The sequence below is a fragment of the Nomascus leucogenys genome, chromosome 23 (assembly GCF_006542625.1).
Source record: "Nomascus leucogenys isolate Asia chromosome 23, Asia_NLE_v1, whole genome shotgun sequence".
NCBI lineage: Eukaryota > Metazoa > Chordata > Mammalia > Primates > Hylobatidae > Nomascus > Nomascus leucogenys.
Genome location: NC_044403.1, coordinates 30,857,194 through 30,876,363, shown reverse-complemented (window position 1 = coordinate 30,876,363; position 19,170 = coordinate 30,857,194). Strand labels below are relative to the sequence as shown.

Sequence of the window (19,170 nt, the reverse complement as noted above, 5' to 3'; positions counted from 1 at the left end):
ATTCATGCACCCGAGTGTAAGAGCGAATGTCTGCAGTGAGTTAAACTGGAGGCACTGGGACACCGTTTCTATGGCAACCCCTCTGGGCTCTAATTCAGCTCTGAGTTAAAAATGCTATAAAATAATTGGAGAGTGCAGGAAAGCACAGCCAGCAGCCTGACCCCCTGTCCCATCTTTCCTAGACCTGCAGGTGTACAGGAGCTGAGAAGGCCCCCATCACGTGGGAGCCCCCATCACGTGGGAACAGCACAGGCGCGGGCTTGGCTGGGAGCGCAGAACAGTATGTAGGGAGACGATTTTGGAGTCAAAGTTTGGCCCGGAAATTGGGTCTGGGTTTAGTGTGCCCTGGGCCCAGGGAAGCACAGCAGCTCGGAGGGCAAAAATCCCTTCCAAGTGCTGCAGGTGGCTGCATCGCAGATGACCAGTGACACGGGGTTTCTACCCAAGGCAATTTGGCAATGTCAGACGGAGCCGTTCTCCCCCCATCGCTTATCCCAGAGTGGCACACAGCCCAGGACCCCCACTCAGGACGGCCCTGGTGCCCTCTCTGAGGCGGAAAGACAGAGCCCAGCCGGCTCCCTTGCATCGCCTTTGCCCTGATTCTGTCTGCTCCGTCCCCATCCTGCTGCGAGAGTCCTCACCCAGCCAGGGCCTCGGTTACAAGGCAGGTGCCTGAGAGCTGCATTCATGCAGCCAGGATGGCCACGCTCGAGTGCCTGTTGGATCGCGCCACTTTTCAAAACACAGCTGGGTCCCAGATACTGAAGCTAAAACAAGCGTAAGGAGGGCTTCACTGCGGGGACCTGATCGTTCTCAGGCAGCTAGGCAGAGACACCAAGGACTCTGCAGGCACTAAGAAACTGAAAGTCAGGAGAAGCTTGTGAGGGTCACAGGTGCTCTCATCACGTAAGCCATGGCAAACTGCAGCACAGGGCAGCGAACCTGGGTTCCAACGAGAGGCGGTCTGCGTTCAAATCCCAGCCTCACTCATTATTAGCTGTGGGGCTTTGGGCAAGTAATTTTTCTGTGTCTAAGTCTCCTCAGCTGTAAAATAGAGCCAAAAGCATCACCTTCACTGGGTCACCCCAAGGACTGCGTGGGAGGCAGTCCACAGTGCCTGGCACATGCTGAAAATACACACTGAGCTCATGCCTCAGGGGTTCAAGTCACAGTGCCACTTCCCTCTTAAGCAGGATACGAGACCCCAAGGCAATAGGAGACGGAGCACGTAAGGGGATGACACAGGAATCAGCATCCACTGTTTGCTCTATAAAGAGGCAGGACATCTTGGTGGAGTAACACTTTGGGGAAAAGACAGGTCTGGACTGAATTACGGCATCTGATCCCTGCTAGTTGGGTTGCTTTGAGCCAAACGTTCTGAGCCTATGGTCCTCATTTATAAAATAGGCACCGACAGTAATACCTACACTCTAAAATATTTGTAAAGGTTAAATCAGTTAATACTGCAAAAGAGCTTTCTCAAGCTTTAACGTTTAGGCAAATCAGTAGGAATCTCAGTAAAGTGCACTATGGTTGAACAGGTACGAGCTGGAACCTGAGACTATGCATTTCTAAAAGAGGCCCAGGCAATTTCAGTGCTGCTGGTCTTCAGGTCATCTTTTCAATAGCAAAGTTTTCAAGAAGTTACCACACTGTAGATACTCAGTAAATATTGGCTTTATGATGATGACGATGATTGATAAAAGGCCTAGAATAAAAGAGCTCTGCCCGCCAGCCTTCCGTTCGGCTATAGAATGCCTCAGTAATGCTCTATTAACCCACGGGAAGTGTTTCTCAAGAGAAGCTTGCATACAGTAAATATATTATGTGGAAGAGGGGGGCGGCTGGGGGCTGGGCTGCAGTCTCTCTTCTGTGTGGCCTCTCTGGGCTTCATTTTGCTCACTTCATGAATACTTTTACATCTAAAGTTTTATGGTTTTACAAATGAAATGGCTTAGGAAGAGTGCACTTCCGCCCATCCCACATTTCACCGGCAGGACTGTGGCCCTGGCCACATGTGTGGGGCCTTCTGCTGTGATCTATGCCTTGTTCTTGACACTGTTCCCAGCTTCCCGGCCTCAGCGCCACAAGGGCGGTTCCTACCTGCAGCGATGGCTGTCTTCTTGTCCACGGTCACCGCCACAGCTGTGCTTGCCGTCACCACCATGGGCTCACCTGCACTTTCTGGGGAAACAAAGACAACCCAGTCACTGGGGAAGAGCTGTGGTTGGGGCAGGTGGAGCGCTACCACTTTCTTGGAATAGGAGACGGGAATAAAAGCAGGCGAAGACATCCTTGGAAAAATTGAAATGAGGGTGGGGACAGGGGTCGTGTTTGGAGAAGTTGCTGCTGTGATGGTGACCCCAACACGGGTCTTGGACAGACACACACATGGCCTCTGGCTGCCAGAACAGTGCAGGGCTGCAGTGTCCCCACGACACTGGGGTTTCTGCCTGTTTGTCGGCTGCGGCATGCATCTTGCCCACAACACTTGTGTTGTATCCAGTGATCCCTTCCAATGGAAGGAAGGACAGGCTGCATTTCAGCACTGGGCGGTGGGTGATCCTGGATTGCTCTCTGTGAGTCTGCATGAGTCAGAGACGACGCCGACAGTCAGACCCAATCAGGAAGGCAGATGCCACAGCTAAGCCACCATGCGGCTCTGGGCAGCGAGGTGACAGACCCTCCACCGACAACCGCTCTCTGGGTCTTTCACTTGCTTCACAGCTGTTGCTACACTTCTGGGACTCTCTGCAGCAACTCAAGGCAAGTCCTGAGGCTCCTGAAGGCCACAGGGCTTGCCTTGCATTGCTCTCTCCACTTCTTCTGGAACAATCAGGCCACCACAGGTGCACAGTTTAGAGGGCAGTTTCAGCTCCACATTGAAACAGAGCTTTCTGGCTCTGACCGCGGCTGGCTACCACAGGGCCAAGGCTTCTTAATTCTCATCAGTCCCAGACCCCGGACTTGAATTTCAAAGCACTCTCGTCTGCAGGTCAAATGCAAACTAAATTTTTTTTTTTTTTTTTTTTTGAGACAAAGTCTCACTCTGTCACCCAGCCTGGAGTGCAATGGCGCGATCTCAGCTCACTGCAAGCTCCGCCTCCTGGGTTCATGCCATTCTCCTGTCTCAGCCTCCCAAGTAGCTGGGACTACAGGCACCCGCCACCACGCCTGGCTAATATTTTTTTGTATTTTTAGTAGAGACGGGGTTTCACCATGCTAGCCAGGATGGTCTCGATCTCCTGACCTCGTGATCCGCCCGCCTCGGCCTCCCAAAGTGCTGGGATTACAGGCGTGAGCCACTGCACCCGGCCGCAGACTAAACTTCTGAGAAAGGGGCAAACACGTTCTGAGGTGCTATCATATTTTGTTAGAATGTCTGGATGTCAAACGTTGCATGATGCAAACAGGTCACGGGACTCTTGTGTGGTGATTATTACAACAGTGTCAATTATCCTGGGACTTAACCACCAGCTTCTCACATCTGCCACGTCGCCAAGATTACCCATCACACCTGCTGTCGTCAAATGTCTCAAGAACCCTAAAACTGCAGTCTGATTCCAGGAACTTCCAATATGTAAGGTTGTCCTTGATTCTAGAATGTGCCCCATGATGACGAAGGGACAATTCCCCACCTTGCGTCCACAGACATCTCGAAGGCAGCGACGTGGCAGCCCCGACAATATTCCCTGGGTCCCACAGCCCATTTTCTGGGACAGACCTTCCGTCGCATTTGTACCCCAGCCAGCAGAGGCCTGTAGGAAACGCGGATGTGAGGATGTGGAGACCCTAATGAGGCAGTCTCTGGGGACATCAGGGATTTCAGTGCCTGGCTCACCGTGGCTACCTGGCCCAGCACCTGATGGGAATGATCAAGGCACGGAGTGCAGGAGGGGGCAGGGCCCAGGGAGAGGTGGGCTGTGGGCATATTGCTGAGGCTCTGCTGTGTGTGGACAGGTTTCTAGGCACTGACTGCACAATGCAGCTCCACGTGGGCAGGACTTAGCCCACCAGGCCACGGCAAAGGGCAACTATGTCAGCCTAGAGAGACAGGGGAGCTTCCCCTCACCCTGGAGGCAGCTCGTCCTCTTCTCCCCATTGAAACGCAGTTGTTTTCCTTTTTTTGGGGTGGAAAGGAGTGTGCAGAGGTGGCCACGTGTCTAAGTGTGTGCGTGCGCTGAGCAAGTGAGCGGGCTGTGGAGAGGAAGTGGGCCCCGCCTCCCTCCTCACCAGGCCCCCTTTTTGGGCTCTAGCTTCCCTCTTTTCTCCTCGTGGCTCAGCTTCTCACCCACCCACCCTCCCACCTCATCGTCACATAAAGCTCCCCCAGCAGCGCAGGCTCAGTCCTGCTGAATGCGGGCAGGAGGGGACCTGTCATCAGGGCCTGGGGCCTCACTATAGAACCTCTCCAAGGGCCTGTGGGTGCCCTCCCTGGGGGGCCCACTGTGCTGCTATCGAGGGTGTGGCCACGGAGGAGGAGCTGCCTCTTTCAGCCTTGGGGTGGACGGTGTGGGAAGGGGTCTCCCCTTTACGTCCAGAGCCTTCCTGCTGGGCTTGCACTGGCAATAGAAACTCCCCCTCCCTCTTTCCTTACATTCAGTGTGGTAACGGGGCCTGGGCTTGGATTAGGGCAGAGCTCAGCATTGTGGCTCCCTTGCTGTGTGACCCTGGGCAAGTCACAGAACCTCTCTGAGCCTCATGTTCTCCTTGTGGAAGTTGAGGGATAATGACAGCACTCACCTCATGGGGTTGTATAGATTAAATAAAAAACATGTGGAAAATCATTTTGTGAAGATAGCAGTTATCGGCACGTGTGTGGAGGGAACAGCACAAGTGGGAGGAGGGGCATAGCGCCAGGTGAGGGAGGCGGAATTCCGGAGGGGACAGGGGTGGAGCCCCTCCCTGCTGTTTGCCTTCCCTGTCCTGGTCCCAGGAGGAGCCCCGGGATCCTGGGCCTCCCCAGACATCAGCTGCAGGACATTTCTCCATCATGACACTTGAGGATGGTTTTGGCAAAGTGGTGGTGGAAGGCCTTTGGCAGAAGGTCACCCTAAAGAGGAAGTTCTGGGTGACCCCAGCCCTGGCTTTCCTTTCAGAAGTCTCCACCCTCCTGCAAACCCTCCTGGGGTTCACCCCACCTGCCTGTGCACTCTCTCCAGGCCCCTGGATCCATGTGCTGGAATGGGATCAGCTGCCCCAGCAGTCACCTGGTGGAGGGGTGGTGGAGGGGTGGCTGTGCCATGCACTCTGGGATCCCTGGACAAGCCCCTGCAGCTCCCTGGGCCACAGTCTCTTTGAATGTAAATCAAGAGCACCAGGCTACGCAGACACTGAAGCCTCTGCAGGCCTAAACAGTTGGCGATTTTTCTGGTGCTCTGTTAGAGTCACTTAATTTTTCTTATTTTGGTTATTTTCCAGAATGGGGGCTGGGGCTGGCTGGCAGTCGGGTGCCCATCAACTCTGAGTCTTCCTGGTCCCTGGCCGTGCAGGGATTTTGCGGCTGCCTCATACCCCACCCTCCCCACCACCTGCCCGGCACAGCCTCTCTCTTGAGCTGAGAGGGGCTTGTGGAGCAGGCTGGGAGCTCCCTGAGGCTGGTCCTGGGTGGTCCTGAGTAACTGGGGACTGGTTGCTTTCTTTCTGTTTCAGAAGAGCAGGGCAGCCCCACTGACTTAGTGAGTACTGCAGCCCCTAATGAAACCACCCATCTGGGTGGTTTATGAAGCTTTCACAGACATGCAGGATAAATAGGAGAATCTTAGAGATGGACTCTTCTGATCTCATATTTGGAATCGGGGCTAGAATCCCATGCTAGGTTTTTAAACTCCAACTTTGATGGCTGGCTAGGGAATCAAATGATCAGGCCCACCTTCAGCGTGGGACCTGTGGTGTGGGAAGGTGCCAGTGAGCTTTCTTAAGTCACTAATGCATGGCAGGAAGGAAGGCAGGAGGGGAACCCTGGTTGTCTGGACATTCTATTCCATATCTCGTTCCCATTTCCCACTAAGAGCACAGCAGCAGGAGACATGAGACTGGCCTCAGACTGGCCCAGCCCCAGGAGCACAGGGCTGTGGGTTACCTGGTCCTTCTGCCCAGCGGAGGTTGAAGACGAAGCTGCCAGCAGGATGCTCTGAGGCCTGGCGGTACCACAGCGGGAAGCGGTCCAGGGTGAACACGCTGGCCTCGTCTTCTGGCGTCAGGAACTTCCTGTAAGGAGGAAGATGTGGTACCTCTCCCCAAATCTGTGTACACAGTCATCCCTCTTTCCTTTTCTCATACAAAGTCAACTTGGCTGGGCTAAGAGAGTGATTTTAGCCCCTAAATTAGTACTGCCCCAGACAATGTTTCCCAGCAATTCTCGCCTTTTCTAGAAACAAAATGATGTTGCATCTGACTAGCAGCTAGAAGAGGTATAGGGTCTGTATAATGAGGGAATACTTTCCATTTTTATGTAAACTCTTTTGCCTGCAGGGTTTCTTTCTTTTGGATAGAGCCTAATTTCTTCTTGTCTGGCTCACTGGCATGTCTGAGGGAGGAAGCTGTAGTCAGCTCTATCACTGCACTAATAGGAGGGCATCAATCCCCCCAAATGGTTCCTTCAAGAGAATTGCCTCTAGGTTTTTGCATGCATTATGAGTTTCCTTTTTCGGGCAGCTTTACCTTGCTAATTATGGTTTTGCATTCCCTGAACACACAGCAGCCCACAGAAGGGAGTGTTCGGCCAGAAGCAGAGTGGGAGGCAGGGAGAAGCAGGGTGGGGGTGGGGAGCAGACACATTGCTGTGGATAATCCGCAAGGTGGATAACTGAGATTTGGTTTTGAGAGTGACGGGCTCACATGTACCAGAAGCAACCTGCCTTGTGACACAGTTCCTGGGCTGCCATTCACCTCAAGTCTGGGTGAAGGGAGCCCCCGGGAGTGCTTGCAGGAGGCAGAGGCACTGGGAAGGTCTGTCTGCCTCAAATCTCCTGCTTCCAGTCTTAGAAGCCTCTGAGAGGGGGAGAGGGAAGGGTCAGGGAGGCAGTGGTGCTCTTTCTTCTCCACCTCCGCAGGGATGGGTGGGGGGGAGGAGGGGAGGGAGGAGGGAGGGAAAGGGAAGAGCAACTTAATTTGTTTTCCTAGAAAGCCTCAGCTTTGCTTAGCAAGTGTGGATTTGTCACAGAGTCCTGGAAGAAGCTCAAAGATGGCGCTCCGTGGCTGGGCGTGCTTAGCAAGAGGAGCAGCTGGTGGGTAGGAGGCGAGGAGAGTAGGGTCAGGTCGGCTCAGGGACCCTGCGCTGCTCTCCAGGTGCCTGCAGGTCCTCACCTGCTGGAGTCTCCTGGGTTGCGAAGCGGCAGGTGGCACTGCTCGGCCCCCAACCCCTCCTCTGGGCTCCCATCCTCCTTTGGACACCCGGGTGGGCCAGCCCCTGATTCCCCCAGAACCCAGCTTTGGCTTAGAGCAGGGTTTCTCAGCCTTGGCACCAGTGACATTTTGTGCCAGGCAATTGCTGTGGGGGCTGCCCTGAGCATCGTAGGATGTTTAGCAGCATCCCTGGCCTCCACCCACTAGATGCCAGTAGGAAGCTCTCTGCCTCCCACAGTGTGACAACCAAAAGTGTCTCCAGACATTGCTGAATGTCACAAAATCACCCCCAGTTGAACATTCCTGGTGTGGAGGCCTAAGCCTTCCATGGCCTACAGGGAGTTGGGCCTGGACTCCTACCAGGTAGAGTAAGAGACCACAAATCTCCCACATGAAGGTGGGAGTGGGTGGTTCATGAAGGCACTGTGGGGTGAGCGCTCCACCTACCACAGGGCCCCAGCAGCACCTCCTCTCCCCTTAGGAGTGGGGAAAAGAGACAATCAGAAGATTCAGCCTGTCACACAGAGACCAGCCCAGAGAGGAAAGCAATTTCGGCTTTCTCCCTTAGAGATTCCTCTAGGTGGATTCTACGACAAACCCTCAACTTCAAAGCCTCTCCCTGACTGGTCCAGCCTCCATCCTGTCCTAGGGACCCACCACCAGGATGTGTGAGCCTCTGGGGAAGGGCTGCTTTTCCCACTGTCCCAATCTGTCAATCCCGATCCTTTTGCTCTGCTGGGCTCCCAGGGGTCCAGCATGCTGGAGACCCCGTGCCAGTCCACCCACGGCCCAGGAACACACCGTGGGACTCTGGCCCTCTCCGCCCTTCAGGGATTGCCCTCCCGGGTTGGCCGGCCCAACCCACCTGTCGGAGACCTTCTCGGAGCCCACGAACAAGCTGCTTCTCAGGACGCCAGCCCGGGTGCCCAGGAAGGCCATGTCCACCAGCTGCTCGGACTCTCTGTGTGGCAGACAGAGCGGGAACAGTCACCACGTGGCTGTGGCAAGAGCCTGGGGGAGACCTGCAGGGGTTCAAGGGCTTCTCCTTGCTCCTGCCTGGCCTGGCTCAGGGGAGACTTTCCAGGAAGGCTGGGTTCCTGGGAAGGGGCCGGGACACGCTCCCTGCTGGCATCCACGGTGCACATCAGGTTTCAGGCCCGGCTTCTGGGCAGTGAAGTGGAGCCCTGGGCCTCTGCCTCTCTGCCCCGGCGGATCTAGCTCTTAATTTGTTCTCTTGGCTTTTGGGGAGTTCGATCTAGAAGATGGAACTTGGAAGGGAGATTCTGTCCTGGGACCTAAGGAACAGGAACTTCTCATGCCCAGCACGTACCTGGCACCTCCTGGTCTTACAGCCCTCCACATCCTTCCCTTATTACCGAAATGTGAAGGGAGGGGGAGCAGGCACTGTCTACACCCACCCAGGAGAAGTCCCGACAGATCTCATAACCTTGCCGTCGAGACTTGAGAGAAGACAGACGCATGAGCTAGTTGGCGTCACAGATCTCCCTCCAGTCTCAAAGCCACAATACTTTGACCAGGGTGGGAAGTCATCTCTTTTAACCCAGATGACATTCTTGTCTTTGGCACAGTGGAGAGGAGGCTGTTACCTAGTTTCTCTCCATGCCCAAGGGTGTGTGCTATAGCGAGCATACAATAGGCAATCACGAAGCGCTGCCAGGCTCAGAGGCTGGACTGTGGGGGTCTCCCTCATGGATAGACCCTGCAGTGTCTATGGATGGTACCTGGGACTGGAGTAAGGTCTGGAAAATCACTGAGGGAAAGGTCTCCCCCACCTACTCCCGTCCTGTAGCCAGGGGGCTTGTACAGGGTGTGCACGGGGGTCATAGGACTCGAGCCACACAGAGCCCTGCTGCAGACCTGAGTCAGACTCTCTGGGGACAGGGCCTAAGCTCCTGTTTATCCCTAAAGCTTCCTGATTCAATTCTCTGTTCAAAAGCAGAGAGAATGGGCTAATGGCTTTCACTACGCATAATACAGCTTCAACAATCACCAACCTGGGGCTGGTCTCAATTCAGCCACTGCCTCCTCCAACCCCTCAACTAGATTATTTTGAAGCAAATCCCAGATATTTCATGGGTAAATATTTTAATTTATACAATCAAAATATAAATAACTTTTTAAAAAGAACTTCGATGCCATTACTACACCTTAAAAAAACCTGACGATTCATTAATATGATCAGATAATCCAGTCGCCTCATGAATTTTTTTAAGTTTGGCTGAATCAGAATCTGCCTAAGGCTCACGCATGGCAACTGGTATTTCTTGTCTGTCTGTCTGTCTCTCTCTGTCTTTACTGAGATATCATTCAAATACCATCCAATTCACCCACCTAAAGTGTGTGATTCAATAGTTTGTAATGTATTCACAGAGTTTTGTGACCATCATCACTGTGAATTTTAGAACATTTTCCTCACCCCAGAAAGAAACCCCATAACCATTAGCAGTCATCTTTGGCCTCTTTTAACCTGATTCCCTTTCTCTCTCCACTCTCCCTCTCCCCTTCTCGTTTCCTTGCAATTGATGTGTGGAACGAACAGAGTGACAAAGGGCGCTTGCCTGTGGGGATTCTCCGGTTCTGGCCTTGGCGGATTGCCACCCTGGGGTGCTCTTCAGCCTGCTCTGTGTCCCCTTGTGTCCCCTGCATTGCCTGTCAACTGGCCGTGAGACCTCAGGGCCTGACCGGGTTCCGGTTTGTGTTTTTACAAGGCTGTTCTTCATAAGAGGCCTACACTCTGATTGATTAGGGCATGAAAAATACATGGATTCTTTTGTTTCTTATTTCATTTTTACCTGAAATGTCTGTATAAGGAAAATCTTCTCCTCATCAATATTTAGTTATCCTGAAGTACAACTTTTATAGAAGAGGCAGGGTAAATAATTTATTCTTTTTGTTTCTTTGTTAGGTTTTAGAATAATGAGTTGTTTTCCTAACAATCTTCCAAAGATGGCCAATGAGGTTTTTTTCCAGTATCATTATGAACCCAAGTATTTTAACATATTTCATATGTTTTAACCCTTGCAGTTATTATTATTATTATTATTTAAAGACAGGTTCTCACTACATTGCCCAGGCTGGTCTTGAACTCCTGGGCTCAAATGATCCTCTCGCCTGAGCCTCCCATGAGGCTGGCATTATAGCCGTGCCTCCACGGCCAGCTCCTGCTGTGATTATAATTACTTTTGCTGCTCTCATCCACCTTTGGCCAGTGAGGGCCTCCTCCAGCTGGCTCTGGGGTCCCTTGGGCACAATATCATTTGTCTTTGGTAACTTCTTGCTTCCTCATATGACAAGATGTTCCAGGTTCATTGTGCATATTTCCTGCCCTGTCCTGGAATCAGACATTTCTTCTAGGAGCATGGGCTCATTTTAATGAAGACTAACATTGAAAATCCAAAGTCTGGGGCTGGGGCACTCACTGCGGTGGGCCCTTTCAGGGGAGACAGCTAGGATATCCTTTTAATTTCTTTAAGAGAAATACATCATGAGTTCAAATTGATATTTCTAATTCAAATTTAGCATTCCATCTAATCTTAACTTCTTCGATTTTTGAAATTTGCATATCTCTTTTCTTTTTTGCTGAAGATCTTGGTTCTTAATGACATATTAATATAATACGATTTGCTCTCTCTATTCAGAATAACAATGCCAATACTATTTCTAGCAATGTGATTACTGAGGACTACTTAACATTTTATTTATTTAGTGTTTACAATTCTAAAGCCCCTTGAAAGAATTCCGGTATGTTCGATTATTTAATGAACTTGATATATGGCTAGGTTTAGCTGTTTCATTTGCTTTCAATTACTACAGGTTACTTTTTAAAATTTAATTTTGTTTTATAATTAGATAAAGCATTTACATGGTTCCAAAGTCAATATGGAGAATAAGGCCTATTCAGGGGAGTCTGTCTCTGTATCCATCTCCTTGTTCCTTCACTCTTCCTGTAGGTAACCTGACTTTGGGTTCCTTGTTCCACTAAAAACTACGTGTGTGTATGTGTACAGACATATATGCATGTACATTTATATGTACATTTGTGAAAGTAATTATGAAAATATATTTGTATTTTCTCTTTCTAGATAAGCAGTGGAGATATTATTCATACTTTTTTCATTACTGAAGATTATTTCATAGTGGCAGTATATAGAGATATTCTAATTTTTCACAGCTGCATAGAATTCCATTATGTGGATTCACCATGATTTATGTAACTAGGCTCCCACTGATGAACGTTTGGCTGTTTCCAATCTTCTACTGTTATTAAAGGTGCTATAATGAGCAGCTCATAGGTAATTTTTTCATATTTTTGCCAGTGTATCTTTGGGATAAGATTCCTAGAAGTGAGGTTGCTGGGTCAAAGTGTAAAAGTACATGAAATTGTGCTAGATGTCATCAAATTCCCCTCGACGGGGTTTGAAACATTTCGTATCTCACCCACAATCTACGAGTGCCTGACTCCCCACAGTTCTGCCAACACTGCGTGCTGACGAGCTCAGGTGGCTCTCAGTCTGAGGGGCGAGAAGTCCAATCCGGGCATAGTTGTCATTTGCACTGAAGATTACAGGTTAGGTTGAGCATTTTTTTCTTTATATTTTAGGACTATTTGAATTATTCTTCTAAGGACTATTTGCATTTTTCCTCTGAACTGTTCGTATTTCTTGACTACTCTCCCTCTAAGATAGTTGGCCTCTTAATTAAGTCTCAATTTTCAAAGTCCTTTATCGTGAATACATAATATATAGAGTAACCCTTTATCTGTTTTATAAGTTGCAAACGCCTTTCCAGTTTGTAATTTCTATTTTTACCTTGCTCATGTTTTTATTTCTGCCATAGAAACATTTTTTTTCTTTTTTTTAAAAAAAGATGAGGTTGCCCAGGCGCGGTGGCTCACGCCTGTAATCCCAGCACTTGGGGAGGCTGAGGCATGGGGATCACGAGGTCAGGAGATGGAGACCATCCTGGCTAATACGGTGAAACCCCGTCTCTACTAAAAATACAAAAAATTAGCCGGGCGTGGTGGCGGGCGCCTGTAGTCCCAGCTACTCGGGAGGCTGAGGCAGGAGAATGGTGTGAACCTGGGAGGCGGAGCTTGCAGTGAGCCGAGATCGTGCCACTGCACTCCAGCCTGGGCGACAGAGCAAGACTCCGTCTCAAAAAAAAAATAAAAAAAAATAGATGAGGTCTTGCTCTGTTGCCCAGGCAGGAGTGTGGTGACGTGACCATGCCTCATTGCAGCCTCCACCTCCTGGGCTCAAGTGATCCTCCCACCTCAGCCTCCTGAGTGGCTGGGACTACAGGTGTGCACCACCACACCTGGCTAAGTTATTATTATTTTTATTATAGAGATGGGGTCTTGTCGTTTTTCCCAGGCTGGTCTTGAACTTCCAGGCTCAAGTGATCCTCCCACCTGAGCCTCCTGAGTGGCTGGGACTACAGGCACGAGCCACTACACCCGACCACAGAAACATTTTTAATGTTGTTAAATTTATCCGTCATTCCTTTATTGCTTCTGAATTTTGAGTCATTGTTGGGAAAGGTTTCCCCACTCCTAGATTTTAGAGCAATTGGCTCATGTTTTCCTTTAGTATTTATATGGTTTCATTTTTTACATTTGAATCTCTGAGTCATTTGGAATTTGTCCAGGTGTATGGTGTGAGAAAAGAACACAATTTTATCATTCTCCATATGGCTCTCAAACCGGTTATTTAAAAATCCATCTTTCCTTCATTGATTTGACAGGATGCCTCTGTCATAGACTAAATCTTCACATGCATTTAGATGAGTTTCTGGATTTCCTTTTCTGTTCCTGTGGTCTGCCTGCCTTTTCTTGTGCCAATACCATACTTTATAAATCTCAGAGGCTTTGTCATGTGTTTTAATATCTTGGTAGGCCCAACCTCCCTTCTTTGCTTTTTTTGGTGTGTGTATGTGTGTGTGTGTGTGTGTTTTGTTTTTAGAGATCTCCTGGTTATTCTTGTTAGTTCTTCTAAATGAACTTGATAATCAGTTTATCTAGATGCAGAAAAAGACTGATGGTGTTTTCATTGGGGTTAACATTAACTTAGGGAGGATTAATATCTTTATGATGTTGAAGTCTCCTATCCAAAAACACCGTCTTCCCATGTGTTCCAGCCTCTACTTTTGTGTTTTCAGGAGTGTTTCATAATTTTCCTTATATAGGTTTTTGAACAGTTCTTATAGTTGATGTCATATGTTCTTGTAGTCTTATAACTTTATCATGTATTATTTCTTGCCTTTTAAAATAAGCCTTCTCATATCTTCTATCTTTTTTTGTGTGTAGATAAAGGCTATTAATTTTTGAATGTTGATATTATAACCTGCTACTTTACTAAATTCTCTCATTGGGTATAGTAATTTTCTTATTAATTCTTCTGGGGTTTCCAGATATATAAGTATGTCATCTTTAAACAGAGACAATTTTACTTCTTTCTTTCCAGTTCTAATTGCCTCTGCTTGCTTTCTCTTGTCTAATTCCTTCTGGCCTTGTTAAATAGCAATGGGGAAGTAGGCATGCTTGTCTTGTTCCTGTCTTTAGTGAGAGAGCCTCTAGCCCCATTAAGATGTTACTTTCATGCTTAGGTCACTTTTAATTTTACTGAGTGGCTTTAATGAAAAAGAATGGTATGGCTGGGCATGGTGGCTTATGCCTGTAATCCCAACACTTTGGGAGGCTGAGGTGGGAGGGTTGTTTGAGGCCAGGAGTTCAAGACCAGCCTGAGCAACATAGAGAGACCCCATCTCTACAACATTTTTTAAAATGAATGAATATTAATATTTATTTAATGGCTTTTCTATATCTTTGGAGATGGTTATGTATTTTTTTCTCCTTAACTGTATGCTATTTTATATTAACTTCCTAAGAAGTCTTTTCTGAAGCATGCTCTGGTTAAGAATATTTCCTTCTCAATATTTCTCCACATTGAAAATCATCTCTGAGTCATCTCTGAGGTTGGAAAGATGAAGATGGTGCCCCTCTCCAAACCTATTTGCTCTAGCCCTCTGCAGAAGGCACAACAGTGCAGGGTTTAAGAGTCTGGGCGCGGGAGTGAGGCTGCCTGCTGTTGATTCCAGCTCTGCCACTTTCGAGGCGTATGACCTCAGGCGTGTTGCTTGATCTCACTATGCTTTGGTTTCCTCATCTGTCAAATGGCAGTAATGAGAGCTCCTGTGTGGGTGAGGACTGCTGTGAGGATCAAATGGGTTATATACACTAAGCACTCAGAACAGTGCCTGGCCCACTAGATTCTTTTTCTTTCTTTATTCTAATTTTGTATAGGTCATATATTCATATGGTTCAAAATTACACCAACATGTTAGACAGGGTGAAAAGTGTCCCTTCCACCCCTGTTTCAGTTACCCGTTTTCCAACCAGAAACAGCTAATGAGGAACGTTTCCTGAGTAGCCTTGCATAGATAGTATATAGATCATAGATGTTATCTGTATAATCCACACAAATACTATGGCACCCCCTTTTTACAGAAAAGGTAGCGTACTATACTAGGTAGAATGGTAGCATTCCACATCTTGCTTTTTTCAATAGGAGACTGCCCCTGTAAAATTCTGTAGGTGTTTTTTATTAAGTGTTTTTTATTAGGATAGCACTAAAAAACTAATTTTTAATTTTCTAGTATCTAATTACGTGCTAAAATTTATTGACTGTCTAGGGGAGGTTTGACATCTTCACAATGTTGAATCTTCCTATTCAGGAGCAAGGCATGACCCACTGTGACCTTAACCTCATTAATACCTTACTCTGCCCCCCAGCACTCATGGGCACACACGTGCCCTACACTTAACACTCACATGCCACTCATCTTCTTTCTACCAGGCCACTAAACACAACAGTACCAGGAGAAGACCAGCAAAGGGAGCGAGGATTTCTAAGGGGCTGGGAAAACCGAGGTCAAGTTCATTGGCACCATGACCTTACCTGCTGGAAACCTATTTGAACTGCTCTTTGGCCAGGGGCATTTTGGCCAATGAAGTCTCATGGCTGGAGTCCAACCCAGAGAAAGGAGCTGTCGGAATGGGACTATCCTGGGGTGGGGATTTAGTCCAGTGGCCAGGGGGACCTCCACTTGATCTTAGGCCACAGGACATGGGTTCTCTCCTGAGCCACCAGCCAGATGGTAAGAGGGGTCCCAACTTAGCCAAGGGGATTCTGGGTGCTGGTTGGGGCCTGGGAACCTGGGAACCTGGACCTACTCAGAGATGTTGAGGGCCAGCGCTGTCCAGTAGGCTTCCATGGGGGCTGTCACCACCGCGTCAAACAGCACCTCCCGGACCAGCTCCTCGTCACCTGGGTGCAAAACATCAGGGGACCAGGCCACATGCTTCCTCCATGCTCATGAACACAACTCTCCCACCCTAAGTTCAGGGAGAAGATATGCTTCCTGAACGTGTCTATGGGACATGTAAAACTATCTCTGTGAGCTTGAGGGAGCTGCCTCACCTCTGTCTGTCTTCATTTTCTCAACTCCAAAAAATATGTCAGTACAACAGCTTGATATCTGAGGCTCTTTCCAATTGTAACATCTGATGAACTTAGGAGACCCTCAGTGACCTCAGGTTGGATCTTCCCAGTCTCCCCCATCTCAACTCTTCCTCATCTGCTTCTTAATCATCCGGACACCTTGGCCTTTGGTCAGTTATGTGAATTTTGTTGTTGTTGTTGAGATGGAGTCTCATTCTGTTGCCCAGGCTGGAGTACAGTGACATGATCTTGGCTCACTTCAACCTCCACCTCCCAGGTTTAAGCAATTGTCCTGCCTCAGCATCCCAAGTAGCTGGGACCACAGGTGCATACCACCATGCCTGGCTAATTTTTATATTTTTTGTAGAGGCAAGGTTTCACTATGTTGGCCAGGCTGATCTAGAACTCCTGACCTCAAGTGATCTGCTCACCTTGGCCTCCCAAAGTGCTGGCATTACAGGTGTGAGCCACTGCCCCTGGCCAGTTCTGTGAATTTGACCTTGCCAAGCTCCTCCTTGCCTCAGAGCCCCTATACATGCTGTTTCCCTTGATCTGGATGTCCTTTTTCCCAGTCTTTGCATGGAGGCTCTTTCTTTTTCCTCTCTCATTTAAAAAATTTATTTATCTTTGTTGAGGTAACATTCACATAAAATGAAACTGACCAGTTTAAAGTATGCAATTCAGTCAGTAGCATTTAGTACATTCACAATGTTGTATAACCACCACCTCTATTTAGTTCCAAAATATTTTTGTCACCTCCCAAAGGAGATCCTCCTCACCTTGGTGAGGAGGTATCACAAAAGAGCCACCCAAGTGGCTTAGCAGGATCTCCTTTAAAGCAGGCCTATTTCTCTCCCCTACAGCATCCTGTTCATGGCGCTTATCACAATTTATAACAACGTATATCTATATATGTAGGCTTATTTGCTTATCACCTGGCTTCTCCACGAGAATGTAAGCTCCATGAGCGCAACGGCCTTGTCTGGGTTATCTCTGTAGCTCCAATGCCTACCCCAGGGCCTGACACAGGGTGCAAACTCAGTACAGATTTGTTGATGAAATGAATAAATAAGTGCCCTGTTGGGTTGGCATGGGAGGCAGTCTTCTTATGGGGGTGACAATTATGTGACAGGATGACCTGCTCTTTCTTCCAAAGAGGAAGGAGGAGGAGCAAGCTGAGGATGTGGCCTAATGAGCTCACCACTTGCATTAGTGCAGGTGAGAAGGCCATGTGACCATGGAGCAGGGACTGAAGTGTCACAGCTGCAAGACAAGGAGCACCTGGGGCTCCTAGACCTGGAAGAGGTGAGCAAGGTTAGCCTGAGGAACTGGTTTAGAAAACACAGCCCACAGGCTTTGAGTCATCTGGCCAAATGCTCCCCTTGTGGAGATGAGGACTTCTGGTGAAGAGTGGCAGCCATTTGCCCAGCGGTCCACTTCTAGACAGTGGTAGGGAAAAAGCTGACACTCTAAATGGTGCTTTCTTCTGACCCTTAACAGAACTTGGTGGATAGAGGCAGAAAAAGATCCCAGTTCCTGACCTGGGGATCCATACATGTCACCACAGTTCCAAGGGTGCTTAAATACCAGCTCAGCCCTGTGGCAAGGCTGGCTATGCCTTTTTCTTTGGGAATCTCCCTGTTCGATCTAAGCCATCCATGTGCTACTGGGATAGGGCTGTACAGCAGCCTCCCCCTGCCTTCCCACCTCTCCTGGCAAAGTCCTGAGCTTCAGGGCCCCAGAGGAAAAGCTCGCCTCAGTGGGTGGCCAGCACTCACACTCCAGGTCTGGGTCCTTCCTGGTGAGGAAGCGGATCACGGCCTCTAGCTGGCTGAGCTTCCGGTGGTCCGGGTCAATATCTGTGATGCAGTAGATCCTGAAACCCAGGAAAGGCAGTGTTATCTCAAAATATTCCACCTGTCTCCCTCCCATTTTTTTACTCCTCACTTACCAGTCACTGGCCAGGGCCAGGTCTGGGTGAAGCAAGTCGTGCAGGCCTGAAACCAGAGTCCACATTCAGGGTGATGCTCCCCCACTGCCATGAGGGTGTGTGTCCCAATTGTAGAAACACCCACCCAGTGAGTTTCTAAAGGAAGGGACTGGGGTCTGTTCTTTCTTGGTCTTAGCTCAGAGTAGGAGATTAACCAACAGAACATGGCTAAGTCTGCACAGGTCCCACCTCCTGAAATGCTTTCTTCTCATTGTTTCATGTCCAAATCCTACCCCTTCTTCAAGGTTCGGGGCAAATGCCATGCCTTCACTGAGCTGCCCATCCAGTGGGAGCATCTTCTCCTCCTGCAGACCTCATGCCCCTCCTCCCCATCCAGGTTGGATTTGGGTTATTATGGGCATGTAATAACCTTGTGCTTCTGCCAGACAGCAGCTCCCTGAGGAAGCTGCATCTTGTTCCTCCTAGCGTCTCCCTCAAAGGCAGGTGATACTTTGAAACCAGTGATTTTGGCTTCATTGGCTTCATCCCCAGAATGGGCCCTGTGTGTTTTGTGGCCTCTCACCTAGCACAGAGCCAGCCTGACCTCATGCTCAGTATGTGCTGTTGACTGAAAGAACGAAGAGCTGATGCTCCATGGCACCTACTCAGAGCTAAGAAATGAACAGGTGCTCCACTGAGGGTAAGTCCAGGGAGGGGATGACAGAAAGGCCAGTGGGGCATCTGTGGAGCCTCACCAGGGCTGCTGCTCTGATGTAGACACAGGGCAAGCAGCTGGAAGGGGAGCTCCCTTGCCCACAGAAGCCCAGGAGACTCCGGGATTCCAAGCCCCTGACCACTGGAATGTCTCACTCCCAGGAGTGGGTATAAGACAGCACCCTCTGTCTCCTGGAGGAGTGCACCCTGGGAATATCTGGGCAGAGGAAGAAATGTGTAGGAAGAAGGAAGAAGGCACGGTGGAGGACTAGGGGATGATGGGGAACAGAGGAGAGTGCCCCAGCACTAGGATCTGTGCTGTGGAAGGGCAGACACAGCTTCCAGGTGAGCACACAGCTAGTGCCTGACTCAGTCGAGGTGCAGGAGAGGGGATCTACTAGGGGCAGCTCCCAGACAGGTGACAGCTAAGCTGGGGCCTAAGAGTGGGTCAAAGTGTGCTGGGATAGGAGGGCACTCCAGGGCAGAGCAAAGCAGCCAGGAGGAGCAGGCCCATCAGCAGTGATGTGGGCAGACTTGGCATTTCTAGGAAGATCCCTCTGGCTGAAGCTCAGAGAAGAAAGGAGTCAGGAAGACCAGTTGGAGGCTACTGTGGTTGTCCATGAGAGAGGTGACAATGACCAGGATGGTTGCAGGAAGGTG

At 49.4% G+C, this 19,170-nt stretch overlaps 1 protein-coding gene across 1 annotated transcript in view; it reads right to left on the bottom strand.

Annotated features, from left to right (window-relative positions):
* CACNA2D4 (calcium voltage-gated channel auxiliary subunit alpha2delta 4) overlaps positions 1–19,170 on the bottom strand; it is a 131,325-nt gene that overhangs the window by 45,454 nt on the left and 66,701 nt on the right. Inside the window, exons 21-26 of the mRNA XM_030804400.1 lie at positions 17,818–17,863; positions 17,645–17,742; positions 15,599–15,692; positions 8,213–8,308; positions 6,083–6,210; positions 2,104–2,184 (exon numbers count right to left, since the gene is read on the bottom strand). Of these exons, the coding sequence (XP_030660260.1) occupies positions 2,104–2,184; positions 6,083–6,210; positions 8,213–8,308; positions 15,599–15,692; positions 17,645–17,742; positions 17,818–17,863 (543 nt within the window). The remainder of the gene's footprint in view (positions 1–2,103; positions 2,185–6,082; positions 6,211–8,212; positions 8,309–15,598; positions 15,693–17,644; positions 17,743–17,817; positions 17,864–19,170) is intronic.